General features: G+C 37.5%; 2 protein-coding genes across 2 annotated transcripts in view; both read left to right on the forward strand.

The window, feature by feature from the left end:
- Positions 1–14,423, forward strand: part of c8h12orf4 (chromosome 8 C12orf4 homolog) — a 19,855-nt gene extending 5,432 nt beyond the window's left edge. The window contains exons 5-14 of the mRNA XM_053631434.1: positions 537–636; positions 1,356–1,477; positions 1,633–1,739; positions 2,554–2,754; positions 3,721–3,849; positions 4,477–4,548; positions 4,637–4,839; positions 9,098–9,155; positions 10,636–10,703; positions 12,079–14,423. Of these exons, the coding sequence (XP_053487409.1) occupies positions 537–636; positions 1,356–1,477; positions 1,633–1,739; positions 2,554–2,754; positions 3,721–3,849; positions 4,477–4,548; positions 4,637–4,839; positions 9,098–9,155; positions 10,636–10,703; positions 12,079–12,171 (1,153 nt within the window). The 3' untranslated portion in view covers positions 12,172–14,423. The remainder of the gene's footprint in view (positions 1–536; positions 637–1,355; positions 1,478–1,632; positions 1,740–2,553; positions 2,755–3,720; positions 3,850–4,476; positions 4,549–4,636; positions 4,840–9,097; positions 9,156–10,635; positions 10,704–12,078) is intronic.
- A 5,112-nt stretch (positions 14,424–19,535) lies between these two features.
- slc45a3 (solute carrier family 45 member 3) overlaps positions 19,536–25,605 on the forward strand; it is a 38,361-nt gene continuing 32,291 nt past the window's right edge. The window contains exon 1 of the mRNA XM_053631435.1: positions 19,536–19,895. The gene's annotated coding sequence lies outside the window, so the exon portion shown is untranslated. The remainder of the gene's footprint in view (positions 19,896–25,605) is intronic.

Here is a 25,605-nt window from a genome sequence, read left to right on the forward strand (position 1 = left end):
GCATGAATACTCGGCCAGACCTGCATTTTGACATGATGTGTGTGTATTTATTTGACCGTCCAACATAATAAGCCGTTAAACAGAACTCAATTCGGTACTCGCGCAATGAGGTGGTGTATGCACACCACATATACTTCAAGTGTATGCGCACAGAAAGCCCCTGGTCAGGCAGGGAGACATTCGTTAACTTCTTGTTATCTTAATGTTATGCTGTTATTTATTTTTTATCTTTCTTTTCACATTACACATGACACAAACTTGAGTGACCGCTGAAAAATTTCAGGATCCAAAATGTCCGAGTCTGAGTACAAATTTACCAAATTCCAGTCCAAGTTCGTTGATAATTGGACTCGAGTCCAGGATCGAGTACCCCAACTCTACCCTGCAGATCGGCACTTACTGCTATATTTACAGAGAATTTTCTTGAGTGAACCTTAGCTTCAAGAGCAGCATGCTTCTCACTGATGTTTGAGGAGAATTTTTTTTTTATTATTTCCATAATAGCTCTTGATGTTTTCTTGTTCATCCACATACAGGCAGGCAGTGGAAATGAACAAAGTCATGCAGGAGCTGGGAAAGACCTTGAGTGATCAGGACGTTAATACAGTGGCAGCACAGCATTTTGACGCGCAGCAAGTAAGACCACTACGACGCAGTAGGCCAATTTGCAGCATGAGATAGATGTGTTCTGTATTAAACCCGAACTTACCAGGCGTATTGATAAAATGGCATATTTGAATTCACATATCTTAGAGGTCATGCCAGTTTCTAATAGTAAAGATGATAAAATCCACAGTTAAAGAAAACTTCACCCAAACATTCTGATTATATCACAAGCAATTAAAGGTGCGGTCAGTGATTTTCATTAATTCAGAAAATTTATTGTAATATTGGGGTGCTCATCTTCCTGCAGCTGTCAATAAAATATCTGCTCATATGGCAAAACTGTAGGCTGTAAATGGAAGGGGGAGAAAAACAAAAACAGGTACTCATTAACATCCAGGCAATTAGGACATGGAGGTGACTTCTTGCCTATTGTTATGTTGAGTAGAAATTTAAAGATCTCCCTTTGTAGGCTTTTCAAAGTGGAAAGAAGGGGCTGTATTTGTTGTAATTTTAAGTTTTATAACAGGTAGCTCTAGCTAACTCCCATAATGATCGACTCCAAAATCATTGACTTTACCTTTAACGAAGCTTATTAAAGCTCACATTATTGTAATAATAAATGTTTCGTATATTTAAATGAATGATATACAAGAAATGATCTAAAGCTAACTTGACTTTTATTGATTATTATAAATTTTGATTGGATCTCTTCCCTCAGTGTGGTACTAACTGTTGTGTCTGTTGTTTAGGTTCTGGAGAACAAGTGGGCCAGTGAGCTGAAGCAGGTAACTGGTATTCAGAAGCAAGAGTACCAGGAGTGGGTGGTTAAACTACACCAGGACCTTCGCAACCCTAACAACAGCACCATCACGTAAGTGTTGCATTAAGAGCCTCATTATGACTTTAATGTTAAGGATGTGAGACATTCAAGGAGGACCTGTGAGCAGAAGGACATGAATATGTCATGGAACATGGTTCATGTTGCAATGAGGATGTTAAGACGTGATATTTTGGGTTGTGTTGCAGTGAAGAGATTAAGGTACAGCCTGGGCAGCTGACCGAGGCCAGCGAGTTGGGAGCCAGAGTGTTCGAGGAGCATCGACAGCTGGAGGAGAGCTTCACCATTCATTTAGGTATGACATCTGTTTGGAAACACCTGGGACCTGTACAAACCGCAGTGTGAAAATGCACACTCTGTCTATATTTTGTATATGTCTATATATGTCTATAGTATGTATTTTATACGTGTATAATCCTAGTTCACTAACAGTAAGTGTTTAATACACTTTGGTCATGTCATATTAACTAAAATTAGCTTGGGCATGGCCTGACTATAAGTAAATTGTTTAAGTAATTTTTGCTAATATGATGCCCTATTAGCATGATATCTATGTTTGTAGGATTTTTATGGTATTATCATTGTAACCAGCAGTAATGGATTTTGGAATTGATCCAAACACAGTCAAGGTCAAATATCTGAAATAGTTTGGCAGCACAGTCATCCCCATCAGTGCTGTTTGTGTTGAGATGTACTTGGTGTTTTTCTAACTTCTAATAAACCTAGCTGGTTCTATTTCCAAAAAATGTGATCAGAATTGTCATTTAAACCACAGCAACCCTTTATCAGGATAAAGCAGCAAACTGTCATGTCAAATACACTCCCGTGTTAAACTTTGTGGCTTTTCTTTGTACGATGAGCTTCATATCTGACCAGCTGCTCCCATCAGCATGAGAGTAAAAACTGTTCTAGTGACTTCTTTGTTGGGTTGCTCAGGATCCCTGTCTCGATGCACACCTTTAAAATGTGACGTAACAGTGAGAATGAATTTGAAAAATTGTGTCAATACTAAAAACGAGTTAAAGGTAAAAATCAGAGCGACCTTGCTAATTCCATACATTAGCATTTTTCCATAATGTCAGTTTTCATCTCTTTGTCATTTGGTCCAGGGGCTCAGCTGAAGACGATGCACAACCTGCGGCTGGTGCGGGCCAACGTGTTGGACTTTTGCAAGCACAGACGCCATGGCAGTGGTGGCAGCGTCAAGCTACGTCGACTTCAGACGGCATTCTCTCTGTACTCGTCCTCTCTCTGTGGCCTCGTCCTGCTCGTCGATAACAGAGTGAACTCCTACAGCGGCATAAAGAGAGGCATGGCACCTCCCTCAGTCAATACATATGAAGGCTTTTAGACATCCAAGTGTTTAGTAGTTGCAAGTACAAGGTATCTAGACTGGATAATTATGAAGAACTGATTAACCCATTGGATTATATAGTATATATTTTAAGTCCAGTACAGTTATTCACCTACTACTAGTACTACTGCCAAACACTTTATAAACACTGTTTCAGTTTGTTATATATTTTATAAAAGCCTAGCAGTAAATTTTGTAACCTTTACTTGGAGCATGAAATTGAATATTAACTACCAGTATTAAAAGGTGTGAATGTTATTGATATAAATAATACATATTATTGATTTAAAAAAATTTTAAGACAGTTAAATGGTATGAAAATTTCATGTTCATGATTACTCTACAAGATTTTATTTTAGCAGGGTATTGTCTTAGAACTTCATATTAAAGGACATTTAAAGGTGGAGTCAACCATTCTTCAGCTAGAACAAATTTAGTTTTCTTTGATATTCCTTTATATTCCATCAATAAATCATATATTTGGAGAAAAAAAAAACTCTGTAGCACCTAGGCTCTTTAAACCGGAAAATAAAGAAACATCTCATGTAGACCACCAACATCCAACCAATCAGGCTGGTCAGCTCCACCTCCTACATGTTTTGGGGGCGTGGCTTTGGAGAAAACCCTCAATAGATGGGCTACATTTGGATTTTTAAAACTGCTAGCTTTAACCGACTTCCTTCAAAACTACTGTCTGTACCCTTAAATCTCTTAAATATCTATTCCAGTAACAGGGTTCAATTGTTCATGACACCTGAGAATACACCTTATCACATTCTGTATCTCTATATCTTAATGTAAACAGTCACCAGATTAAATTTATTAGATCACACTATACTTACTCAACCAAAGCATTTAAAGTTAAACATTTTTGCCTTTTAACATGTGGTTTAAATGCCATCCATTGTTGTTGTCAATCCAGACTTTGCCACCGTGTCTCAAGAATGCACTGATTTCCATTTCCCTCGGCTTTCCGAGCAGCTGGAGGTGGTCCAGCAGGTGGTGCTGTATGCAAGGGCGCAGCGCAGCAGCAAGCAGCGAGAACAGCCTGGTGAGTGACACAGCAACTGTGTGTGTGTGTGTGTGTGTGGGTGTGTAGTGGATTCCCCCTTTCCAAAACACCCACCTCTGCATTGCGCCATGGCGTATCCAACTTCATGGGCTCCGCAGGGAAGTGTTGCATATCATTTACTTGGTGCCAGCAACAATGAAATACTACCCAGCTCTTTTCTGGCTGTCTAAATATTTTGCTGGAATTTTGACTGTACTGTTAGTCACTGGCTTTTGATCAGATTGATTTGCTGTTGATTTATGGAGCTTAGAAGCTGACAGAAGTATTTGCATATGAATTTATGTACATCACATTAAATAAAGTTCTTTTTTTCCTGTAGCATGTGCATTTAAAACATTCAAATGTACATTCTTGCTTGTGTTTTAAACCTGCTAGGGATGAAATATCAGGTTACTGTTTTGAGATTTAAAATGAACAGCTTCTATTAGAAACGCGATAGTGTGACTGAATTTCATACACATACGATTTGTAACTATAAGTCAGTAAGGAATAAAACCCAACAGGGTGCACTGTTACAGGAGAATAATCACAGACAGCACTTTAAGAAACATGCATAGTTTTTTTGTTGTAAAATAAATAAATAAATAAATTTACATTGTTCCGCAGAGATGCCCCGAAACGGGAGCAACGATGAGAAAAACAAGAACATAGAACGAAACCCTTCTAACATCCTTCCTGGTAAATTTGCCTTTAAACACTAATTTTATAGCTATCTCACTAAAGATACAACTCATAATCAGAGATGTTGATTTATTTTCTCCCGCAGGTGAATTCTACATTAGTCGTCATTCCAACTTGTCCGAGGTTCACATAGTGTTTCATCTGTGCGTGGACGATAACGTGCGCTCGGCAAACCTCACGGCTCGAGACCCGGCCATCATGGGCCTGCGCAACATCCTCAAAGTGTGCTGCACGCACGACATCACCACCATCACCATCCCGCTGCTGCTCGTGCACGACATGTCCGAGGTAAGACTCTGTTAGAGGTCGACCGATTGTGGATTTTACCAATAATGATAGCTAAGTTGGGCAGTACCAGCTGATAACCAATTAATCAACTGATCTTTTTAAAACGAGTATTGTCTGTACTATGAAAATGTACTGTATATTTAAATGACATGAATGTGAATATACTGTATATTCGCTCCAAATAACAAATAAAAATACAGACATCCAAAATTAATCAAAAAATACTTGAAATAACACAACAAAATTTGTCAGTGATGGTACTGTATAATGACAGCAGACCTTTCTCAGCCGCTCCCACAACAGATGCCACCGGAAAAAACTATCGTTTTTATCGATTTTTGCTTCTAACCAATAGTTGCAGCAATCGGTTATCGATGCCGATTAGTAGGCAAAACCAATCGATTCAACCTCTAGACTCCATACTGTGATACATTGCTCACTATGTAGGATGTACGCTGAGTAGCAAGTTTATTAGGTACAACAATTATTTATACGTGTATGTATGTGTGTGTGTGTGTGTGTATATATATATATATATATATATATATATATATATATATATATATATATACACACACATGAGATCTCTTTAGATTGTATCCTGTCTGTTGTTTAGTGGGTGTTTCCTAAACATGACCTTACTCCAACCACTAGTCAATACATTGTGGACACTTGTGAACAGCTATTCTACCGAATATTCTAAAGGTCCAGCTACATAAAATACCTTGACTGAATGGCAACAACGTTTACCTTTTAAAGCTTAAACATTAGGGTGGCATGTTTGCTCAGAGGGAATCATTGCTGCCTTACATCTCAAGGGTCCCTGGTTCGATCCTGAGCTCAAGTTACTGTCTGGGTAGAATTTCTTGTTTTCTCCCCATGGCCATACCGGCTCCCTCCTGGTTTTCTCCCACCTATCAAAAAGTAGAATGGCCATGATAAATTACCCCTTAGATGTGAATGTGTGTGTGTATTCCCGCGTCACACCCAGTAAGGGTGGGCGATATGACAAAAATATCATATTACAATACTTCAAGACAAAACTATGATGCACAATACGCATCATGATATATAATAACTACCAGCAAAATACTGTATTAATGTTGCATTTACATAATTTTTATTATTTTATGTGCACTAAAATAACATTAACACTGAAAAGGAGGAAAAGCGAAGAATTATATAAAAATGTAAATAAATTTGAAGATAAAAACAATAGAATACTTGATTCAGTCTGCTTCAGAGTTTGTAATTGTTTTATTTTTTTATACAAATATATAAAAATATCACGATACCCACGATATCTCAGGGGAATGTATCTTAACATAATTTACCACAATATCAGTATTATATCATCATATTGCCCAGCAATAATGCCCAGAGTAAAAGTGTTTGCTGAAAGTGAGTGAGCTTAATTATTAATAAGTTTATGGCAATGAATATAACAATTCGAAGAGGACAGCTTCCAAATGGTGTGCATGTGAAGAAAGCCAACTGCTGCTCAGGCTCTGTGGCCACTTTAAGCACTGAATAAATGCCTACTTTTCTGTCCAGTCACCTTTAAACATTCTGCTTTTCTCATAGACCTCTTTTCTTTTGCCCAGCTCTTGTTGCCACTTCGCTAATCAGACCAGAGAGAGTAAATTGAATAGAAACCATATGAAAGTCTGTGAAAACTCCTTCCTTTCCCCATGAGCTGCCTTGAGCTTAATAATTGAAGGTCTGTTACAGAAGTCGTACTGATTCACGTTCGGAAAACGAGAGTCATTGAACTCTGGCCTCGTCCCTTCACCTAGTTCAAGTGTCCACTGTAGTGTGTTAGTTATCCTCACACACAGGTCACAGTGTCACACATTCCCCATCCAAAATAAAACAGCTGAAAACAAAATCATTTTACACAAGCGGTGTCATGTTTGATTTAATGTTGCACACATACCCAGCCTGTGTAGCATAGTTATCATTAATCCCATTATAATTATATCTCAGGGTTATATAATTATATCTCATTCAGCCATTCTGCGAGAGCGGTAGGTACAGAATGTCTCCTTAAAATCTTTCAGGAGGTTTTGACAAAATATTCAATACTAAAAAGAAATGAATAGCTCAAAATGGCTAAACACACACGGACCTCATTGAACACCTGAAAAATGTCAGCACAAATTACAAAGTCCTCCTTTTTTATGAAGCAAAGCTCTTCGTAAATTTATAACAAATATTAATTAAAACATGGTTTTGTTTAATATTGTACAAAATCACGTGTTCGAACCATGTAGTGCTGACACGTCAGGACTCAGGAGGGAAGTTACTGTTGTCTGAGGTCTAATGTTTTTTCCAACTGTGTAGTCTTCATGTAGAATTCATTAGAAGCAGTGAGGAGCTCGGCCTATTTGTGAATTCCTGGTGAAGCTTCCTCATGAAACCGGTTGAAAAGATGCTGAGAGTGCAGTGCTGGATCAAACACAGAATCATGCTGACCAAGTACTTTAGAGACTCACACAGGCTCACACGCGCATACAGGCTGGACACCGAGAAATCCTGACTCTTTATGGAGCAGAGAGCATACTCGCAGTGTAGAAAACACAGCCATTTACATCAGATCTACTTTAGAACATTTTACATTCCTCAATTCTGTACTCTGATGTACACTGATAAACTGCTTGTACTGGGGACGATCTCTCTGGCAGTACAGTACATTTCAAAATATAACAATCTGAGGTACAATGCGTGAGACACATACACACTGACACACGGACAACTAATTATAGTGTCTTTTTTTCTTTTTGTTTTCTTTTGTTGTATTTATTGCTACTTGTATACAATTTGTTGGGTAGATAGCGTTCCCTCCTCACAGCTCCAGGGTTCCCAGTTCTATACTTGGCTCGGGTTATCATCTGTGTGGAGTTTCACATGTTTTCCTCATGCCTGACTGGGTTTCCTCCAGTTCCTCTGGTTTTCTCCCAGCTTACAAAAACATGCTTGTGTGTGAGCATGTTGCCATGTGATGGCCTGGCGTCCCTATCCAGGGTGTATTCCTGCATCATGATCATTGTTTCAGTGTTCCCGGGATAGACTCTGGAGCTACCATGGCCCTGAACAGGATACAGTACTTACTGAAGATGAATTAATAAATAAAATGAATGAATAAAATGCCAGTAATGCTCAGTGAAATGAATTAAATTGTCATGGGTGTGCAATCTGTACCAGGAAAACTGTTAAGAATTGAAAATATATAATAGATTTGATTAAGATATTACTTCATCACTGGATATGAATTTCATAGCGTTAATACCGTCGTTATTATTCTAAAATAGTTGTGAATGTGAAGAAAATCCTTCCATGAGCAGGGTGTACAAACTTTTGCTAACAGTTGCCAGTTCAGTTAGAGTACTTATTCTCTGGTTTTTACTAAGTTTATCATTTAGTTGGACTTTTGGTTAAAATATATGTTTTACTGTTTAATCAGTTTAAAATTTTCCCCCCATAACGTTTAAACGAGGTCCATCTTATGCACTCACATTTACTCGGGTCGACTAAATTTAGTCGCTTAATTCAGCACATAAAGCTAAATTGATATCTCATCTCTTCCTGCTGTATATAGGATACAATTTTGTCGTTTCGATTCCAAAACACAGTGTTGCTCTGTAATTTAGAGACACTTTTTTTGGGCCAGACTGTCTGAAGTGACTCAGGATAGATTTTGCTGAAAAGTTCAAACTCACTGATCCCAGTCCAGCTGACCACAGACTGTTTCCGAGGAATACTCAGTTTTCAGGAAATGCTATTTATTCCTTTTCATCCCTGTATTTTTTTTTCATCTAGATGCAGCTTCTGCTATCCAAAATAGTGAAAAGGCCAAACACAACCATTTTGTAGAATTTTCTAGTAATACTTTATTTTGAAGAAACACATAGTGGGATAATTTAATGTCTTGTTATTTGCTTAATATAACTCAAAATAGACACTTTATGTATTAGTTTTTATTCATAAAGACCCCTACATAACCGGATTTGTTATGTAAAAATGGCTATAGGCTAATACATAGTGAGTAAACCTGTATATGTGTCTAATTTCAGGTTGTTGTTTTTTTAAAAAATAAACAACAAGACCTTTATTAACCCTTTATGTGCTTTCCATATAATAAAGTGTTACCAATTTTCCAAGCAGGATGAGCGCTGCTTTTTAGGGCATTGCTTCTTGCCATGAGTCTGATACTTATTAGATTTAATATAATGCAGTCACACTCTTTTCCTTCGTTCAGGAGATGACCATTCCCTGGTGTCTGAAGCGAGCTGAGTTGGTGTTTAAATGTGTGAAAGGTGAGTAAGCAAAGAGCAGAAAGGGGAACTGCTGACTTTAGAGAACATGCTGGCCACGTAATGAGTACGTAATTACTCATGGGAATAACAGTTTCAGCTAGAAGCATTTTGCCTTGTTTGTACGCTTGTACATTTCTTGTGGCTTTTGCAGCAAATATACTTGTAAGATATATGTAAGAAATAATTGTAACTGTTTGAGTGAGGATACACTCAAATGTTAGTTCCCTTTCAGTGCAGCCAGGTTAGATAAAGAACTAAGAAGTACAAATTAAATGTAGTTTCACGGTCTAGCATTAAAACCATCAGATACATAAAGTGATCTTCAATACACTCCTGTACTTATTATGGATCTAACTAAATATGAATACATTATTTTGAATGAACTGATAACGTGTTCTTAAACAGATACAATAAATACAGTTATGTAGATACGAATAGAAGGCATATTCTATACAACTCTTTTTTTGAATCTTTTTTTTTGTCCATCAGGACTGAAGGGTGCAACAAAAATGTTGCACATTCTGGACAAAGAAAGGCGACATACATTAACATTAACATTTACAGCATTCACTCAGTCATCTTTAGTAACTGCCTGGTCAGGGTTGTGGTGGTTTAATTGTGGCTACTACTTTGTTTATATTATGGGGAATAGAACCAACTAAATTATTTTAGAAACGATCACAGGCAGGTACAAACAAAAATAACTTTGCAAGCGGGATTAAAAAACAGTCCTGTGCACATCTCTTGCTACGAACTAGGGTGATGTAGCTGAGGTTGAGGAACTGTCAGAGACAAAATCCACACACTATGCTGAAACCTCTGGCAAAGAAAAAAAAATCCCCCTTCAGGTTTAGGCCACACCCACATCAAGTTTACATCCGAATATAAATTAAAATAGTGGCGTTGCATTACACACCCAATACCTGATATTATATATGAACATTAACTGAAGCTCTTGACTTGTATCTGCATAATTGTATGCACTGTGCTGCTGCCACATAATTGGCTAATTGGGTAATTAATGTACAGGTACATTAATGTACAGGTGTAATGCTATGTCCCATATTTGTTGTCCAATATTTTCCTATATAATAATTTAATAAATACACAACATAGTATATCCCTTTAATCTACAATACCCTGCTTCATGTGAAAGCATATTGGCAATTTTTTGCCACGTGATACATTGTGTTACGTACATCGTTACATCCCTAGTAATCAGTATTTCTGAAAATTAAGGATGAAAGTTTTGAAAGTTAATGTTGTGTTTTTGACACATTGTTAAGAAATGCAGGTGTTGGTGTTGCAGTTAACTTCACTGTTTACATTTCAACTATAAGCCTTTATTAAAATGTCTTTAAGACAAAGAAAAATATATCCATATATTCAAAAGCGTCCAAAGTTTTGACTAGTACTGTAGATCATTGATTATACAGTGCTCTGATGTTTTTTGTTTGTTTTTGGGCGGTTTTTTTGGCAGGTTTCATGATGGAAATGGCATCATGGGATGGCGGCATCTCCCGGACTGTTCAGTTCCTCGTCCCTCAGGTATGACCTTGCAAGCTCACAAAGTAAACAAGACCCCCCTCTCCTCTAGTTTTTTTTATTTATTTTTATAACAGTGCTGTTGAGTGCAGTGACCCGTACCATTCAGTTCATTCGCACTGATGGAAAAAATTTCAGCGCTGATCTCATCTTTAGTGCAACCTTTTCTTGCATGTCATGGTGTCATTCAGCTCCATCCACCATGATGAAGCTTTGCTTTATTGAACACCAGCTGCCTCTATTTCTTTAATAACCTGGGAGAACCAATAGCATGTTCCTTCTCGCTGACAGGCTAACAGGATAAAACAAGCATCAAAGGGATCTTTGACATTCGCAACTGCCAGTTTTATACCCTGTCCTCTTTCAAAATAGCGCCCATCTAAAACGGTGTCAAATGCATAATGTGGTGTCTTATATATAGACTGGCTAATGTTTTCTCACGATAATCCCGAGGCAGTTTATGAAATTTGTATTAAAACTACAGCTGGCTAAGTGCTAGTCTTCCTTGAATTGATCAGAAAGGCTTTTCACCCAAAATACATATCACATGTAATCACTCCATGTATAGAAAGATCAGTCCAAAATGCTCCCATCTAGTAATAAAGGAAAGGTAATAGTGGCCTGGGACCACAAATAAATTGATGCAAAATCCAACCTTATTGCTTTTATTCTTTAGTATACCACAACACTCTTGAATTCTACATTCTGATTGATCAGATGCTGTTGATTAATTTTCACATTTTGGCTGTAAGAGAAATCATATGTTTATATTAACGCATGCATAATTTTTATACTAACAACTTACACAGGGACATGTATGGTGTACACTTCACTCAAACAGATTAATTATACTAGAGTAATTGTTGATATAAATGTTTATATCGCACCTATGGAAGGAGTCTCCGGTGTCAGGAAAGTCATTTCACTTTTCGGTTTCTTGGCAACATTACAAGCCGCATTTAAACATAAAATAAATTAATTAAAGAGCGTGAAAAAGAGAGGCTGATGAGGGAACAAAAGTTCATAGCTGCTATAACGTAAGTGATAACAGGAAAATAATTAACTTCAGGTTGATTCCACTTTGCATTGGGCTGCATCACACCACTTAGTTGTTGATTAATTTCTTTTAACAGCACAACTCGTGTTTTATTCCTTACATAGCCACTGATGATTAGTAGCATTAAGTGCAATGTGTATTAAACCAAAGCCAATTTACATTATATTAAATTAAAATGTCTTCGAATGCATTGTCTTCTAGTAGTTAGCATTCTGCACTGCTCATTTCCCAGTATAGTACACCATTTTTTTTGTGCTTCCCATGCTCAGTGTTTCTGCATAGTAAGCACTTTGTCTTTCCAACTTCTGCTTTATTTGACAGAGTATCTCTGAGGAAATGTTCTACCAGCTGAGCAGCATGCTGCCTCAGATCTTCCGAGTCTCCTCTACTCTCACGCTCACATCCAAACACTGACCAAGCCACACATACACAAAGGGCCAAGAAGGAACTCCCAGGGTGCTCTGCAGCCACACTTTGACCTCAAAAAGAAAACAGTGAAAAGATCTCATTGTATGAGGTGCAGTGAGTTGGAGTGTAATGTGGCAGATTGTAATAGTGAAAATGGACTTGATGACCATCATTATCCTTAAAGCAGCTTTTTTTCATCCATTTTGCTCCAGCACATTTTAAGCCGTATTATATGTATGTAATCTTATTAACGATCCAGATGCTTGGAAACTGTGTTTAAGTAGTCAGGAATGCCACAGCTGTGATTATTGAGGACTTTCTCTCAGCTTTGTCTTCTGTAAACAGTTGGCATGTGTTAGCAAACTTGGTGATGACCTCCGGATGCAGCAGTGACACGTCCAAGTATTTAGACATGGGGTGGAAAATGGAGCAGTATGGTTCAGGGAGCCTCAGGATTTCATGAAGTAGAACTAATTATCAGCTTATTTACTAAATCTGCACTCTGTGGGTCTGTGGAATTTATTGGAGAAACTAAAGGGTGGCACTACAGAAATATGTATACAGTAGGACATTGCACTTGAAGAACAAAGCAATAAGCCACTAGGTGGCTTGCATTACAGTTATTTTATCACACAGTTCTTAGGCATGATGCAAAGCGGAATGTCTAAAACCCCCTCACATGTAATGCTTGGCCTAGAGAGTCTTATTTCTAAAACAGCGGCTAAAACAATATAAAATCTTGTGTTCAATGAATAATTTACTATGAATAATATTTACAATAAACTATAGTCTGTTAACAGAAAGCATTAGTTGCTAAGCAAAGTAATGGACAAATATTAGGATAATCAGCTTAAATGTAATGTTTATATTGGTTTAAAACTTTATGGCTTTGAATTATTTCAGATTTTAAACCGAAACAATCCATGTTGAAATATCTGATTTGTTTTGTGGTGTAGAACCAACAGCCATGAAATTACATTACTGTATTGGCCTCAACGTTGCTCTACAGTTCCTAATAGCCTGGATTTGGTTTAATAGCTACGACGCTGAAATAGTGACTTAATCAAACATGAGCTTTGACTCTTGCATCAGACTAATGTACCTCTCTGAGATTGTATTTAATTTCAGATTTTGAGTAGCAAGACTTATTTCCAGGGTCGCAGCTTGCTCCCACCCATGTGGCCACACTTCAGAGATGTAGAAGACTGCGTCTTGGTATCAGTTCTATAATGATTTCATTTTTACCTATTAGTGTAATTCAGACATAATGAGAGATATTTGCACTTATATAAACCTCTCCAGTGTTTAGTTTCCAAGAATCAGTAAGTGCAATGTCATTCTCTCTTGTTCAGTAATGACCGGCTCTTTTGTGCTTTTAGAACAGTTTGGTGATTCATATAAGTTGCATATGTCATTATGGGAATTTTCTCCCACTTAGGGGTCTTAAAAACTATAATGCTATAAAAATTATTATCTGGAAATGAAAAGAAAAGTTTGAGTCACTATTGAACATTATGACTCAGCAAAAATGAACACATTCCTGTCCAGAATATTTCAATATTTAAAGGCAAGACTCTACATACTGAATAAGTAGAAACTGTCACATCAATCCATCTATAACATCTTTCAGACTGTAGTAATAAAAAATATCAAAACTCAACAGGAAAATGTTTAGTGCACTGTTTTTGTCCATTCATGACCACAGTGTTATCTGAAACTTAGAAGTTTAGAAGCTTTGAAGAATGCTTTAAGCTCCACCCACTTATAACAATCACATTGTCATATATCCCTGAATATATCTTCTTTAATGCAATACATGCCAATTTCCTTTATAAATATAATAACACTCAAAAGAGTGGACACAGGAAATTAAGGTATTTGCAAACCTTTTAAAAACTATTTATTTTTCCTTTAAGATCAGTTTTTTCAGTTTCCAGTTTAACATTCATTAAATTTTACATTTTCAATCCTATCCCATTACTAATGAGTAGGATATTCCAGAGGAATTTCCCAAAATTTTGATTGTTGGTTAATTTATGTTTGATTTTATACTGAAAAATTAGGGGGTTTTTTTATTATTATTTTTTTACAGTGCATATTTTCTTGATTAAACAGTAAATTATTGTTCTGTAAAAGTCTTTCTCTTGAAAGTGTCCTTACAGTGAAATAAACATTTTAATTCTAAAAGCATTTAAAGACTAGATTTTTGTTTTTATTAAATTTGCAAATATGCACATATTTAATTTGAAAAATTGAAAGCCTCATTTAAATGATGGGGAAAAAAAATCCTTAAAGCCGCAGTATTGAATTTTTGCCTCTCTATCGCCCTCTCTGTTTGAAAGTTACTTGCAGGATTGAGGTATACTTATCAGAGTTTCCAAGTCCGCATATACCGTAATACGCGACTTACAGCTTCTTTTTTTTCTGAAGTTGCTTGAAAAAATTGCGGGTTATGGTTTTTTGGGCTTGTTTTAAAAAAGATGACAAGCGACTTTGGTGGGTTTTTTTGTGGTCGCTATATTCCCCAGTGCATTGACTCTGTCTGCTCACAGCCTCACAATAAAATCGGTGCTGTAGTGTATTTCACCCTCCCACAATTATTACAGGTTATAACAACATACAGGTTATAACAACATATACAAAACATACTCGTATATATACTTATAGTAGTTATGGTTCTAATGTAATCTCCTTTTCCAGCTCTCCAATCATAATCATAATTTTTTATTAAATAAGTTATATTTTTGCTTTTCAAACTGCGAGTGGTTTCAGTTTAATATGTTACAGGCTCATTTATTGAGTCTTTTTACAATGAGGCTGTAATAAGCCACAATAATATTGGGCTTGTTTTTGAAGCTACAGTTCCGTATTTGTCTTGCGAGACTTGACAACACTGAGGTATAAATATGGGTTGTATATTGGCTCCGATACTTGAGAACGGAGGTGACGGCCGATACGGTTTTCTTTGAGTAGAGGTGAGTTGCTTTCATAGCTAGCATAAAATAGGTGCAAAGTACCACACTGACCATAGCAAAACAAAAAAACAACAGCATAGGAAACTCAATAGCTAGCTGAATCAAGCGAAGATGTGCGCTAATGCTAGCTAGTTACCTATTGAGCCACTGAAATGTCTTACCTGTTCAGCAGAAAAACGTCATCTCTGCATCAGTATTCAATCCTTGCCGATATTTATTCTCGTTTTAGCATGGGCCCCGTCACTTACCCTTTTTGACTGCAGAAACTCTGCAGTTGGAGGTTTCTTGGTTTTGACAACAGCTGATTCCCCAGATATCAATGATGTTTATGTTTAGAACGATCCAGATTAAAAGCAGCCCTCTAGATGCCAAGTTTAAATTCTAAACAACTGTTGTAAAAGCAAACTACAAACACTCCACCATCCTCAGCCCACACACGCGATATAGTAGCCAGGTCTTCTTCTTTCTGTTTGCAGACGTGATGTAACCACGCAAAGACGAATGACGTCAACTGCCATTTCCAGTGAAATCCGACTTGACAGCTCAATTTATAAATCATAATTATAAGCTTATTGTTGTGAATCGGGGTAAGGTAAGGGGACAGTTTTTGACACTGATTTTAATGTACTTGCTCAATAATTGACTTTTGCTCATTTTTAACCAAAAAAAATTTCCATACGGCAGCTTTAAAAGAAAGAATTTCCAATACAAAAAAAGAAAAGTTCAGATTTCTTCTAAATATACTTCTAATTACTATAGTAAATATAATGCAGTATAAATATAATATTAATCAATCCTAAACAGTACAATCAAGGCTCTTTATATCTATGTAAACACTTCCAACATCTTTTCCATTTGTTACAGGATCGGATCAAATTAATTCGTTTTTCTCAGATATCTGATCCACCATTATTTGTTAGTACCAGCCCGGTATTGATTCTGGGTATTGGGTCAGTGCCATCTGTAGTTCTGATACAAAAAATATATATATACTTGTAAATGTTTTACAACTCATCTGGCAAAGACGAATTATGATTATTCATTGTTTTAAAAATTGACTCTGTTCATCTGTATTGTCTTGCTGTATATACACAGTCATAAGCCTGTCATTAGAGAAGTTGAGCTTAAACATAACGAAATGTGTTTTATTTTAGCTCGTGGATCAGGTCAAGTTGGGAATGACTCTCCAGAGTGCTCTTCATGAGAACTTTGTGTAATGACGAGCAGTTTTTTCTGTGCTGCATTGCAGTCAGTGACCTGTGGCCTCTTACTGACCACCAGGGGGCGCGGTACTAATGCACCAGTAACACTATGAAAAGGTCCAAGCTGCTGATCTCATATGTCAAGTGACACTGACCATGTGAGCATGTAAATCACCAAGTGGTCTAAGTGATTTAGCATGTGTTTTTATAATAGATGCCAATTAAAGGTCAGACATGCTGTCTGTAATGGATGACCTGCTGTTTTAGCTTTTAGACCCTACTGCAATCGCTTATTCATTTGGAGTTAAAATTTTTATTGCCTTTTTATTTCTAGGATAAGTCCTTAATAGAATCTGATACTGTAACTTAATCTTAAGCTCCCCTATACATGATAAACTTCCTGGCTATTTTTTTTCATGAATAGCTGATATCATATGCAAAACACTTTTTTCCTGTCTTTTAGGTTACTGTAGCAGTAAGTAAAAATATTTTCCATTGCCAGTATAAGGTAAAGTGCTTTATGGTGCTGAGATGACTATGCTTCGCAAACACAGCAGATAACCAAGAGGAAACAGGTGCTAGTCTACTAAAAATGTTTGTTTGCTAACTACATCAGTTTTATATAGCCAGGTCTCACAGCTAGTACACCACAGTGCTGTTCCTGATTTTGAAAAGGTCCACTCTTATCAGCCAAGAACAGAAATCTGAGGCTAACTGAATCTGTAGCCCATCTGCTTAAAGGTTCAATGTGTTGTGCATGCTGAGATGCTTTTCAGCTCACCATGGTTGTAAACAGTGGTTATTTTAGTTAATGTAGACTTCCTGTCAGCTTGAACCAATCTGATCATTCTCCTCTGATCTCACACTTGATTTATTTTTTTGTTTTACACCTATACACCTGCTGAGTCATGCAGTTACCCAGACAGACAGCAGGAAAATGCATAAAATCATACAGACACAGGTCAAGAGCTTTAGTTAATGCTTATGTCAAACGTCAGAATTGAGAAAAATGCTATCTTTATCCATGGAATGGTTGATGGAAACTGCTGATATCCTGGGATTTTCACTTGCACCAGTCTCTAGAGTCATAGGAGAATGGCCAGACTGGTTCAAGCTGACGAGAAGACTACAGTAAATCAAATAACCATTCTTTACAACCATGGTACACAACCTGTCAGAGATGTTGAAGATGTTGAGACAGATGGGCTTCTGATGATTGATGTTAAGCTCCTGACTTGTATTTGCCTGATTTTATGCATGGTTGGCTAATTGCATGAATAAGCAAGTGTGCAGGTGTTCCTATTAAAGTGGCCAGTGACTGCATATGCATATTACAGAAGAGCGACTTAAAGATTAGCAAATAATTCACGATGTTCACTGTACAGCAGTCACATTGTAATGACAAAACTTAAAATCTAAATCTTTTTGGAGTATTTAAAATGTTTACATTAGCATTACATGCACACACTGCTTTATACCAGTCGTATTTGGAAACAGGGATAGAAAGAAGGTTCAGGATGATTTATTTAGTTTTCAGTGTGTTTTTTTCCACAGGGAAAAAAAAAAGAAATAGGTGCAATGTTTGGTGAGTGTGTCCCCAGCTGTGATGCGCGGTATCCAAACTGTGTTCAGCATTCTCAGAAATCTCTTTAAAAAAAAAATAAAATAAAATAAAATTTAACACAACCAAAAAGGAATCCTGTTACCAAATGTTTCAGGTTCCTGGTTTAGGTTCATCTCATGTTGCTCAAGGTGAAGAGGAAGAAACATAGGTCCAGATTCTGCAACAAGCCACCTCTCAGACCTCTCTCCTATTTCACCCAGTCAAATGCCATCCAACAGCTGTTCCAGATGAGCCAGTGCTTTCCATCTCCATACGCCCTGCTTCTTCTCATTTGTATGACTTGTATTAGGTATTCAGTTAATCAGAACTCATTAATACCGCACTCGGCCTATCTAGTGAGTCATGTTAGCATAAAATGAGTACTGTGAATCTGGTGCGTGTCTGCTGTTGCTTACGCAAGCAAATGTTTTTTTAAAATCTCTCTCTATATTCTTCTCCTGTGATTTTCCTGTGTGTGGAAAAGCCCAAAAACATTGAGTGAGCAGCAGTTCTGTGAGCAGAAACGCTTTGCTGTTAAGTCAAATAACTACAGGTTCACCAAGTTGAAAATTTGGAAAAATGCATACTGTCCAATTTCAATATTGGCCTCAGATTTTGTGGAACCCAATGTGGTCTTTAGCTGTTGTAGCCCATCCTACTCAAGGCTCCACATCTTGTGTGTTCGGAGATGCTTTTCTGCTCACCACAGCCATTCTATAGCTTACCCCGATGAAAATATATGTCCCAAATTCTCAAACATGTCATTAAAAATGTTAGGTAAGCCAGGATTCCTTAGATTTCAGAAATGTATCATTTACATTTATGCCATTTGGCAGACGCCCTTATCCAGAGCGACTTACATTCATCTCATTTATACACTTGAGCAGTTGATGGTTAAGGGCCTTGCTCAAGGGCCCAGCAGTGGCAGCTTGGCAATGCTGGGATTTGAACTCATGACGTTCTGGTGAAAAGTCCACCATCTTAACCACTGTATCATGCAGTATTTAGTTTTGTTAATGGCAATAAATCTTAGATTATGTGGGATTTCCAAAAAGTTTCAGTATATCTGACTTCACCCTATATTAGCTATGACCATCCATCCAGTTTTGCTACTGCATATCGTACACAGGGTTGCAGGGAAGTCAGGGCACCGGATGGAAGGCTTAACCCTTCACAGGGCACAATCACACACTACAAACAATATGGAAATGCCAATCAGCTTAACGCATGTTTTTGGACTGGAGGAGGAAACCCTTGAAGCATGGTGAGAACATACAAACTCCAGAGGTGGGATTCAAACCCCCAACCCTGGAGGTATGATGCAGATGTAGACCTTGCTCTAGAGCAGTGGTCACCAGCCCTCTTCCTTGAGATCTACCTTCCTGCAGATTTCATCTCCAACCAAAATCGGATACACCTGTTTTAGCCGATCAAGAACTTCTTAAGGCAATGATTAGATGGTCATGGGTTGAAGCTAAAGTCTTCAGGAAGGTAGAGGGTTGGTGACCACTACCCTAGAGTATGACCCATGAACAGTACATTCATTAGTAAGTACCAAACAGAAAACACACACCGAGAAAGAGTGAGTGAGTGTTTCACAGTGTGTGCTTTGACGTCTTTTCCCGTATACCAAGTTAGTACTCCACCTTAGGTAACCATAGTGACCACAGGTGGCGTTCTACGCTAGTTCCCCCCCCACACACACAGAGAGAGAGAGAGAGAGAGTTTAGTGTGTTAGTATGCGGGTTTAGACACATCCCTGTCGCCTGTATTTACGGTCGCATCACGGCGGAGTCTCTTCCCATAAAGCAGGCGCAGAGAGCCGCACAGGGACGCCGAGAATGAGCACGAGTTATCCGCTGCTCTTCATTTCTGCTCCCCTGAAAGCCTTTGTGTTGCCATTTTCTTCAGAAGCGCTGTTTCTTTGAGTTTGGGAAACCGGAGGAATGCGTAAGTAACGTGAAACTTATACAAAGCAAAAAAATAATAAACCTCCGCCTTTTTTGTACGCGTTGTTTATGCTTTAATAATGACTGAAACGGTAATAATGATTCTTTTAGATGTTGATAGATGATAGTGTTTTGGACAAACAGCATCTGTGAGATGTAGAAGTAGTGCAGTGACCACAGGCATGTTATTCATGTAGGAAGATATATGAGCTAAGACTCAAAGCTCGGAGAACTTGAGCGTGGTCAGAAGTTTCTCTCTTCCTTCTCCTTTTCCTTCTCCACCTCTTTCTACACCTCCACAACAGCTCGTGAACGATTTATCGACCCTCCTTCGATGCTCTTATTCATTCATCTTCAGCTTTTGTGTCAGCATTTGGCGCTTTTTTTGGGATTCCTCACTGGTCTGTGACTGAAATATCCTGCATTTCTCAAAGATATCACTTACTTCAACTAAAAGATGTTACTTTAAGTTGCTACACTTTCTTGAAAAAATATAGGGTTCTTCGAAGGTTCCCTGTGCTGGGCTTCTCAAACCTTTAACTGTGAAATTAACTCCACAGACCACCTCAGATATATTTCATGAACTTTTCAACTATTCACATATAGGTATAAGTATGTATGTGTGTGTGTGTGTGTGTGTGTGTGTGTGTGTGTGTGTATATATATATATATGTGTATATATATATATATATATATATATATATATATATATATATATATATATATATATATATATATATATGCTGTTTGTTCAAAACAAAGATTTCTATTTTATTCCTGAACTTTTCACTTGCATGTCTACTTTGCTATAATTTTTAGATTAAAGACTTGTTTTTTGATCAAATTCATTCCAATCAAATGAGCTAATCACTATAAAATCTCACAGGGTGTCCCAAAAGTCTCCATACATAGAGGGCTATGTTTGCAAGCACTATGTCATTTATGCCTTCATCAGTGGCTTTGTGGACGTCTGCGACACTACCAGTGTTTGGATTTGTTTATAAGTTTGGCAACACTGTGTGTGTGTGTGTGTGTGTGTGTGTGTGTGTGTATGTGTACGTTTGAGTGTGTGTGTGTGAGATGTGCTTGCCATGTTTCCTGTTAAAGTCCACTGCAACCTTGCAACAGCTTCCCGATCCAGCCATGAGAATGATTTCAATATGTTCTTCTTTTAGACTATCTGGAAAATATATACTCGGCAAAAACATCCTCTTGCATTCAACTGCTTTTATTTCCAGCAACTTTCTTAACATGTAAGTATTTGTATTATCATGAAAAGATTCAACTGAACAAGTTGAACAAGTTTCACAGACATTTGATGAACAGAAATGGAATAATGAGTCCCTGAACAAAGGGGGGGGGGGGGGGTCAATATTAAAAGTAACAGTCAGTATATGGTGGACTCCAGCTGCTTTAAGTACTACAGTGCATCTCATCCTCATGGACAGCACCAGATTTGTCAGTTCTTGTAATTTTCCACTTCAAGGACGATCAGCTGTCCTTCCTGTGTCCCTGTAGCACTGTCTTAGGTGTCTTACATTACAGACATTGCAGTTTATTGCTCTGGCCACATCTGCAGTCCTCTTGCCTCCCTGCAGCAGGTCTATGGCATGTTCACCCAGGTGAGCAGGAACCCTAGGCATATTTCTTCTGGTGTTTTTCAGAGTCAGTAGAAAGGTCACTTTATTGTCCTAAGTTATTATAACTGTGACCTTAATTGCCTAACGCCTGTAAACTGTTCGTATCTTAAGGACTGTCCCACAGGTGCATGTGCAATATTTGTTTATGGTTCATTGAACATGCATGAAAAACCTTGTTTAAACCCTTTCCAATAAAGATCTGTAAAGCTTATTTGGATTTTATAAAATTATCTTAAAAATACAGTCTCCTGAAAAAGGACGTTTCTTTTTTTTTTGCTCTAACTTTTTATGTTACACTTTTTTTTCAGCTAAGCAAAACTTTTAAAAAATAAACAAATAAAAAACCCAAAAAGACAAAAATCTAGACTACCATTTAAATTTTTTTATTATTATTATTTTTTTTTTATCTTTTCCTGTGTGTGTGTGTGTGTGTGTGTGTGTGTGTGTGTGTGTATACATTTTAAATTCTGACTGATTTTCAAATTTTACTTAAACTGGACTTAGTTTTTTATGTGGATGTGAAATTTTACTTTTTGGTCCCTCCCTTATACTGTCATATTTATATTAGGCAGGTTCTATTCAGGTCATTAAAAACATTTACAGAAAATGGCCAAATATCAATTATCCGCAGTTGCTTTTTGCAAAAATAGATAAATTAAATCTTGCCTTTCTCTTGTTTGTACTCATAACTGATTACACACACCTGCTAGTCAGAAGTTTGCCAGGTATGAGGCATGCTTTTGCATGTTAACGTTTCCCAAAAATGTCCATGTAAGGTTGGTCATTTTAAATGTGTGTTTCTGTCTCAGCTGCCCAAAGTCAATATGACCCATGAACAGCACATCCATTGCTAGGTAGCGAACACAAGGGCTAAGTAAATATTGTAGATGTAGTAAACGTTAAGTGTTTACTGTCAAGTTTTGGACCAGTGCTTCTAAATCTGTACAACATGAAAAGACTAGAAATGGAGTATTTACTTTTATGGTGTGTATAAATTTATTATGTAAAATAATTAAATCGTGTTCGAATTTCGTCAATGTCACAGGCCTCCATTGCAGGGAGTCAGGAAAGCAAAACTGACTGTGCTGACTGGGTGGGAGGTTCATACTCTCTCTCCCCTGTCACTCATAACAACTCTAGCCAATCATGAGTGCCTGTGAGCTCATGCATGTCATATAGGGCAGGTTGTGGTTCCCTCGAGTGTGATACGCTGCCCTATGACACTTCAGTTCAAAAAGATGTGGTTGCTTGGCTTTGTGTCTCAGTGGGAGCATGTCTTTGCCTTCACCCTTCCCGGCTGGTAGCTGTTGTGAGATAGCAGAGAGTTGGCTGGTGGGAATTGTCAAATGACCAAATTGAGGAGGCAAAATAGGAAATTATAAATAGAAAACATTACAAAAGAGGAACTGACTATGGAATTGATAATTATGCCTTATTTATTGGAGGCAGATATGGCTTTTTTTTTTTATTTGGTTGGTCACAAGCTACAATCAACGTCATGAAAATGTAATGTGCTTACTCTGCATTTTTTTTCCCTTTGGTGAAGTCATCAGGTTTGGTTAATGAACCAACACCTCACCTGGATGTTTTATATTTGCTCACATTTCCATCCTCCAGGACAGGAATCATGAGTCATAGGACAGTATTTTTATACAGCGAAGTCTAGACATGCATACAGTAATAGCCATGAAAGGACTCTCCATCATAGCTGCTTTTTCATTGGAAGATGTATTACCTAGATTTTAAATGTGACAAAATGACTTAAATTCCTTTTATATAATACAAAAAATACAATTAAAATACTTTAAATTTTGATGGAAAATGAGGTACAGTAAAACCCCCTTATCTGCTGTTTCAGTTACCGTGGTTTCACTTAACGAATAAATTATATAGAAAATTCCAGAAATAAAGTACACAATCATAATTTGTGCCGTGCTGAGTAACGTGATGAAATCTGATGCGGTCCCGCCTGGGATGTTTATCATCCCTTTGTGCAGCCTAGTAGAAGGAGGAAGACTGGTTAGTACAGTACAAAAAATATTTGAGAGAGGGACCATTTTCCCATAAACTTTTATTATTATAATTGTTCTATTTTTATTATTTATCTTTATTGATGTCTTTATTGTGCCTAGTTTGTAAAGTAAACTATATCATGGGTATGCACAGTATATAGTGTTCTGTACAATCCATGGTTTCAGGCATCCGCTGGGGATTGGAGCCTATCCCCTGTGGATATGGGGGTCCCAATGTATTATTTTTGGTGAATGCATCATTAGTAAACGGTTTGTTTATCTTCATTCCAGGACTCATTGTCTTGACCACGCTTTGAGAAACCTTTGTTCTTGTGCACAATGATTCCTTTTTGTGTTTTTGAAAAGTTTCGCGTACAGACGACAACATTGTGAAAACGATCCCCGTTCACACGGCTCCGCAAAAATGACTAAAAACGCTGTATTATGCATGCCAGGCCAGTAGCCTTCACTTTGTAAAGAAACACTACGCACCTGAGCGTTGTCATAAGGAATTGTGAAAACTTATGCTTTCTGTCTTCAACCCCATTTTTTTAGCTTTTCTTGTGCTCCAGGTCAGAATTCTGTTAACAAAGCTCGTTCATTTTTAAATACAGAAAAAAATCGAAATAATGCATGTTTAAGTGCTAATAATTGACCATCATTGGACCAAAATGGAACAAAATCGGCAAATACAAATCAAATAGTGAGATACTGGCAGTCAAGTCTGCTTTCTATGTTTTATTTAACAGGATACAGATATACTCCAAAACAGACAATTACAAAGATAAGTATAAGATTTTCAATACCCTTTGTCGGTGTAGACGTGGGTTAACATTTTGCCGTATGTAACAAATATAAATGGTAAATGGTCTGCACTTGTATAGCACTTTTATCCAAAACGCTTTACACTGTGTCTCATTCACCCATACTCACACACACACTCGCACACCAATGGTAGCAGAGCTGCCATTCAAGGCGCTAACTTGCCATCGGGAGCAACTCGTGGTTGCCCAAGGACACTTCGGTATATGGACTCAACAAATGCATCTCCGCTGGTCGTAGTGGTGATGCATTAAATCCACACTTTGCTGGAGAAACGTCAATAACTCAAAATCTTGAGCAGCACAAACAGTCCTGTAGTCCTCCATTGTAGTTTTGAATGTCTTGCGCATTGTTTTGAAGTACTTGCACACATGCCTATAGACTGAACGCGTAATACGCGTGAGCATGACTTTCACAAATTCTCGTTTTTTGTATGTTTACACGGAGACGATAACGGCATCATTTTCAAAAGCTTGCACTTTGAAACCCTGTTTTCAAAAGTTTGTGTTTTCAGGCCCCAAAACACTGTTGTCGTGTAAATGAACAGCCAAACCGCATGAAAAGTTTTCCGTTTTTAGTTGAAAACCTTGTCGTGTAAACAGCCCTTAAATATATGTACACACACAGCCATAAATAGCCTTTTTCCTAGCGAACAAATCAAACTCCTCACTTTGATTTCGATCAGCGCAACTTCCAAGCTGCAAGTATTCCTGATTAAGATGATGTAACTGAGAGGAAACTCTTCATTCTTTTATCTGAGACCAGAGGGTGAGCAGAGCTTTTTATTTTAGTGGGTTGGTAATGTTGTAAGGCAATTGAATAAATGATGATTCATGTGTACACCCTGAAAACATCTAAATTACATTAATAGCTAACACAACAAGATGAATGTTGTAAGGTTGAAAATGTTTGATGTGTAACATATGTCAGATTTTCCAAATTTTGACTAAACAGTAAGAATGAAAGGGGGCATAGCTTAAACCATTAAAAAATTCAATATGACATACTGCCACAGAAATCCCAGATGCAGAAATGTCAGCAGTGTCAGCATAGTGTGAGAGTCCTGGCTCTGACAGTTCCTTTAGTTCATAACTAGCAGTTATGAAAGGCCTGTAATTTAGCTTGAAACTTGTTGCCTAATTTAAATCACCACCACCCTGACCAGGCAGTTTCTAAGGATGCTGTAAATGGTATTTGTTTGTTCTACAAGCTTTATATTATGCAGGATCCCATTCCT

This window comes from Ictalurus furcatus, chromosome 8 (assembly GCF_023375685.1).
Source record: "Ictalurus furcatus strain D&B chromosome 8, Billie_1.0, whole genome shotgun sequence".
NCBI classification, from domain to species: Eukaryota; Metazoa; Chordata; class Actinopteri; order Siluriformes; family Ictaluridae; genus Ictalurus; species Ictalurus furcatus.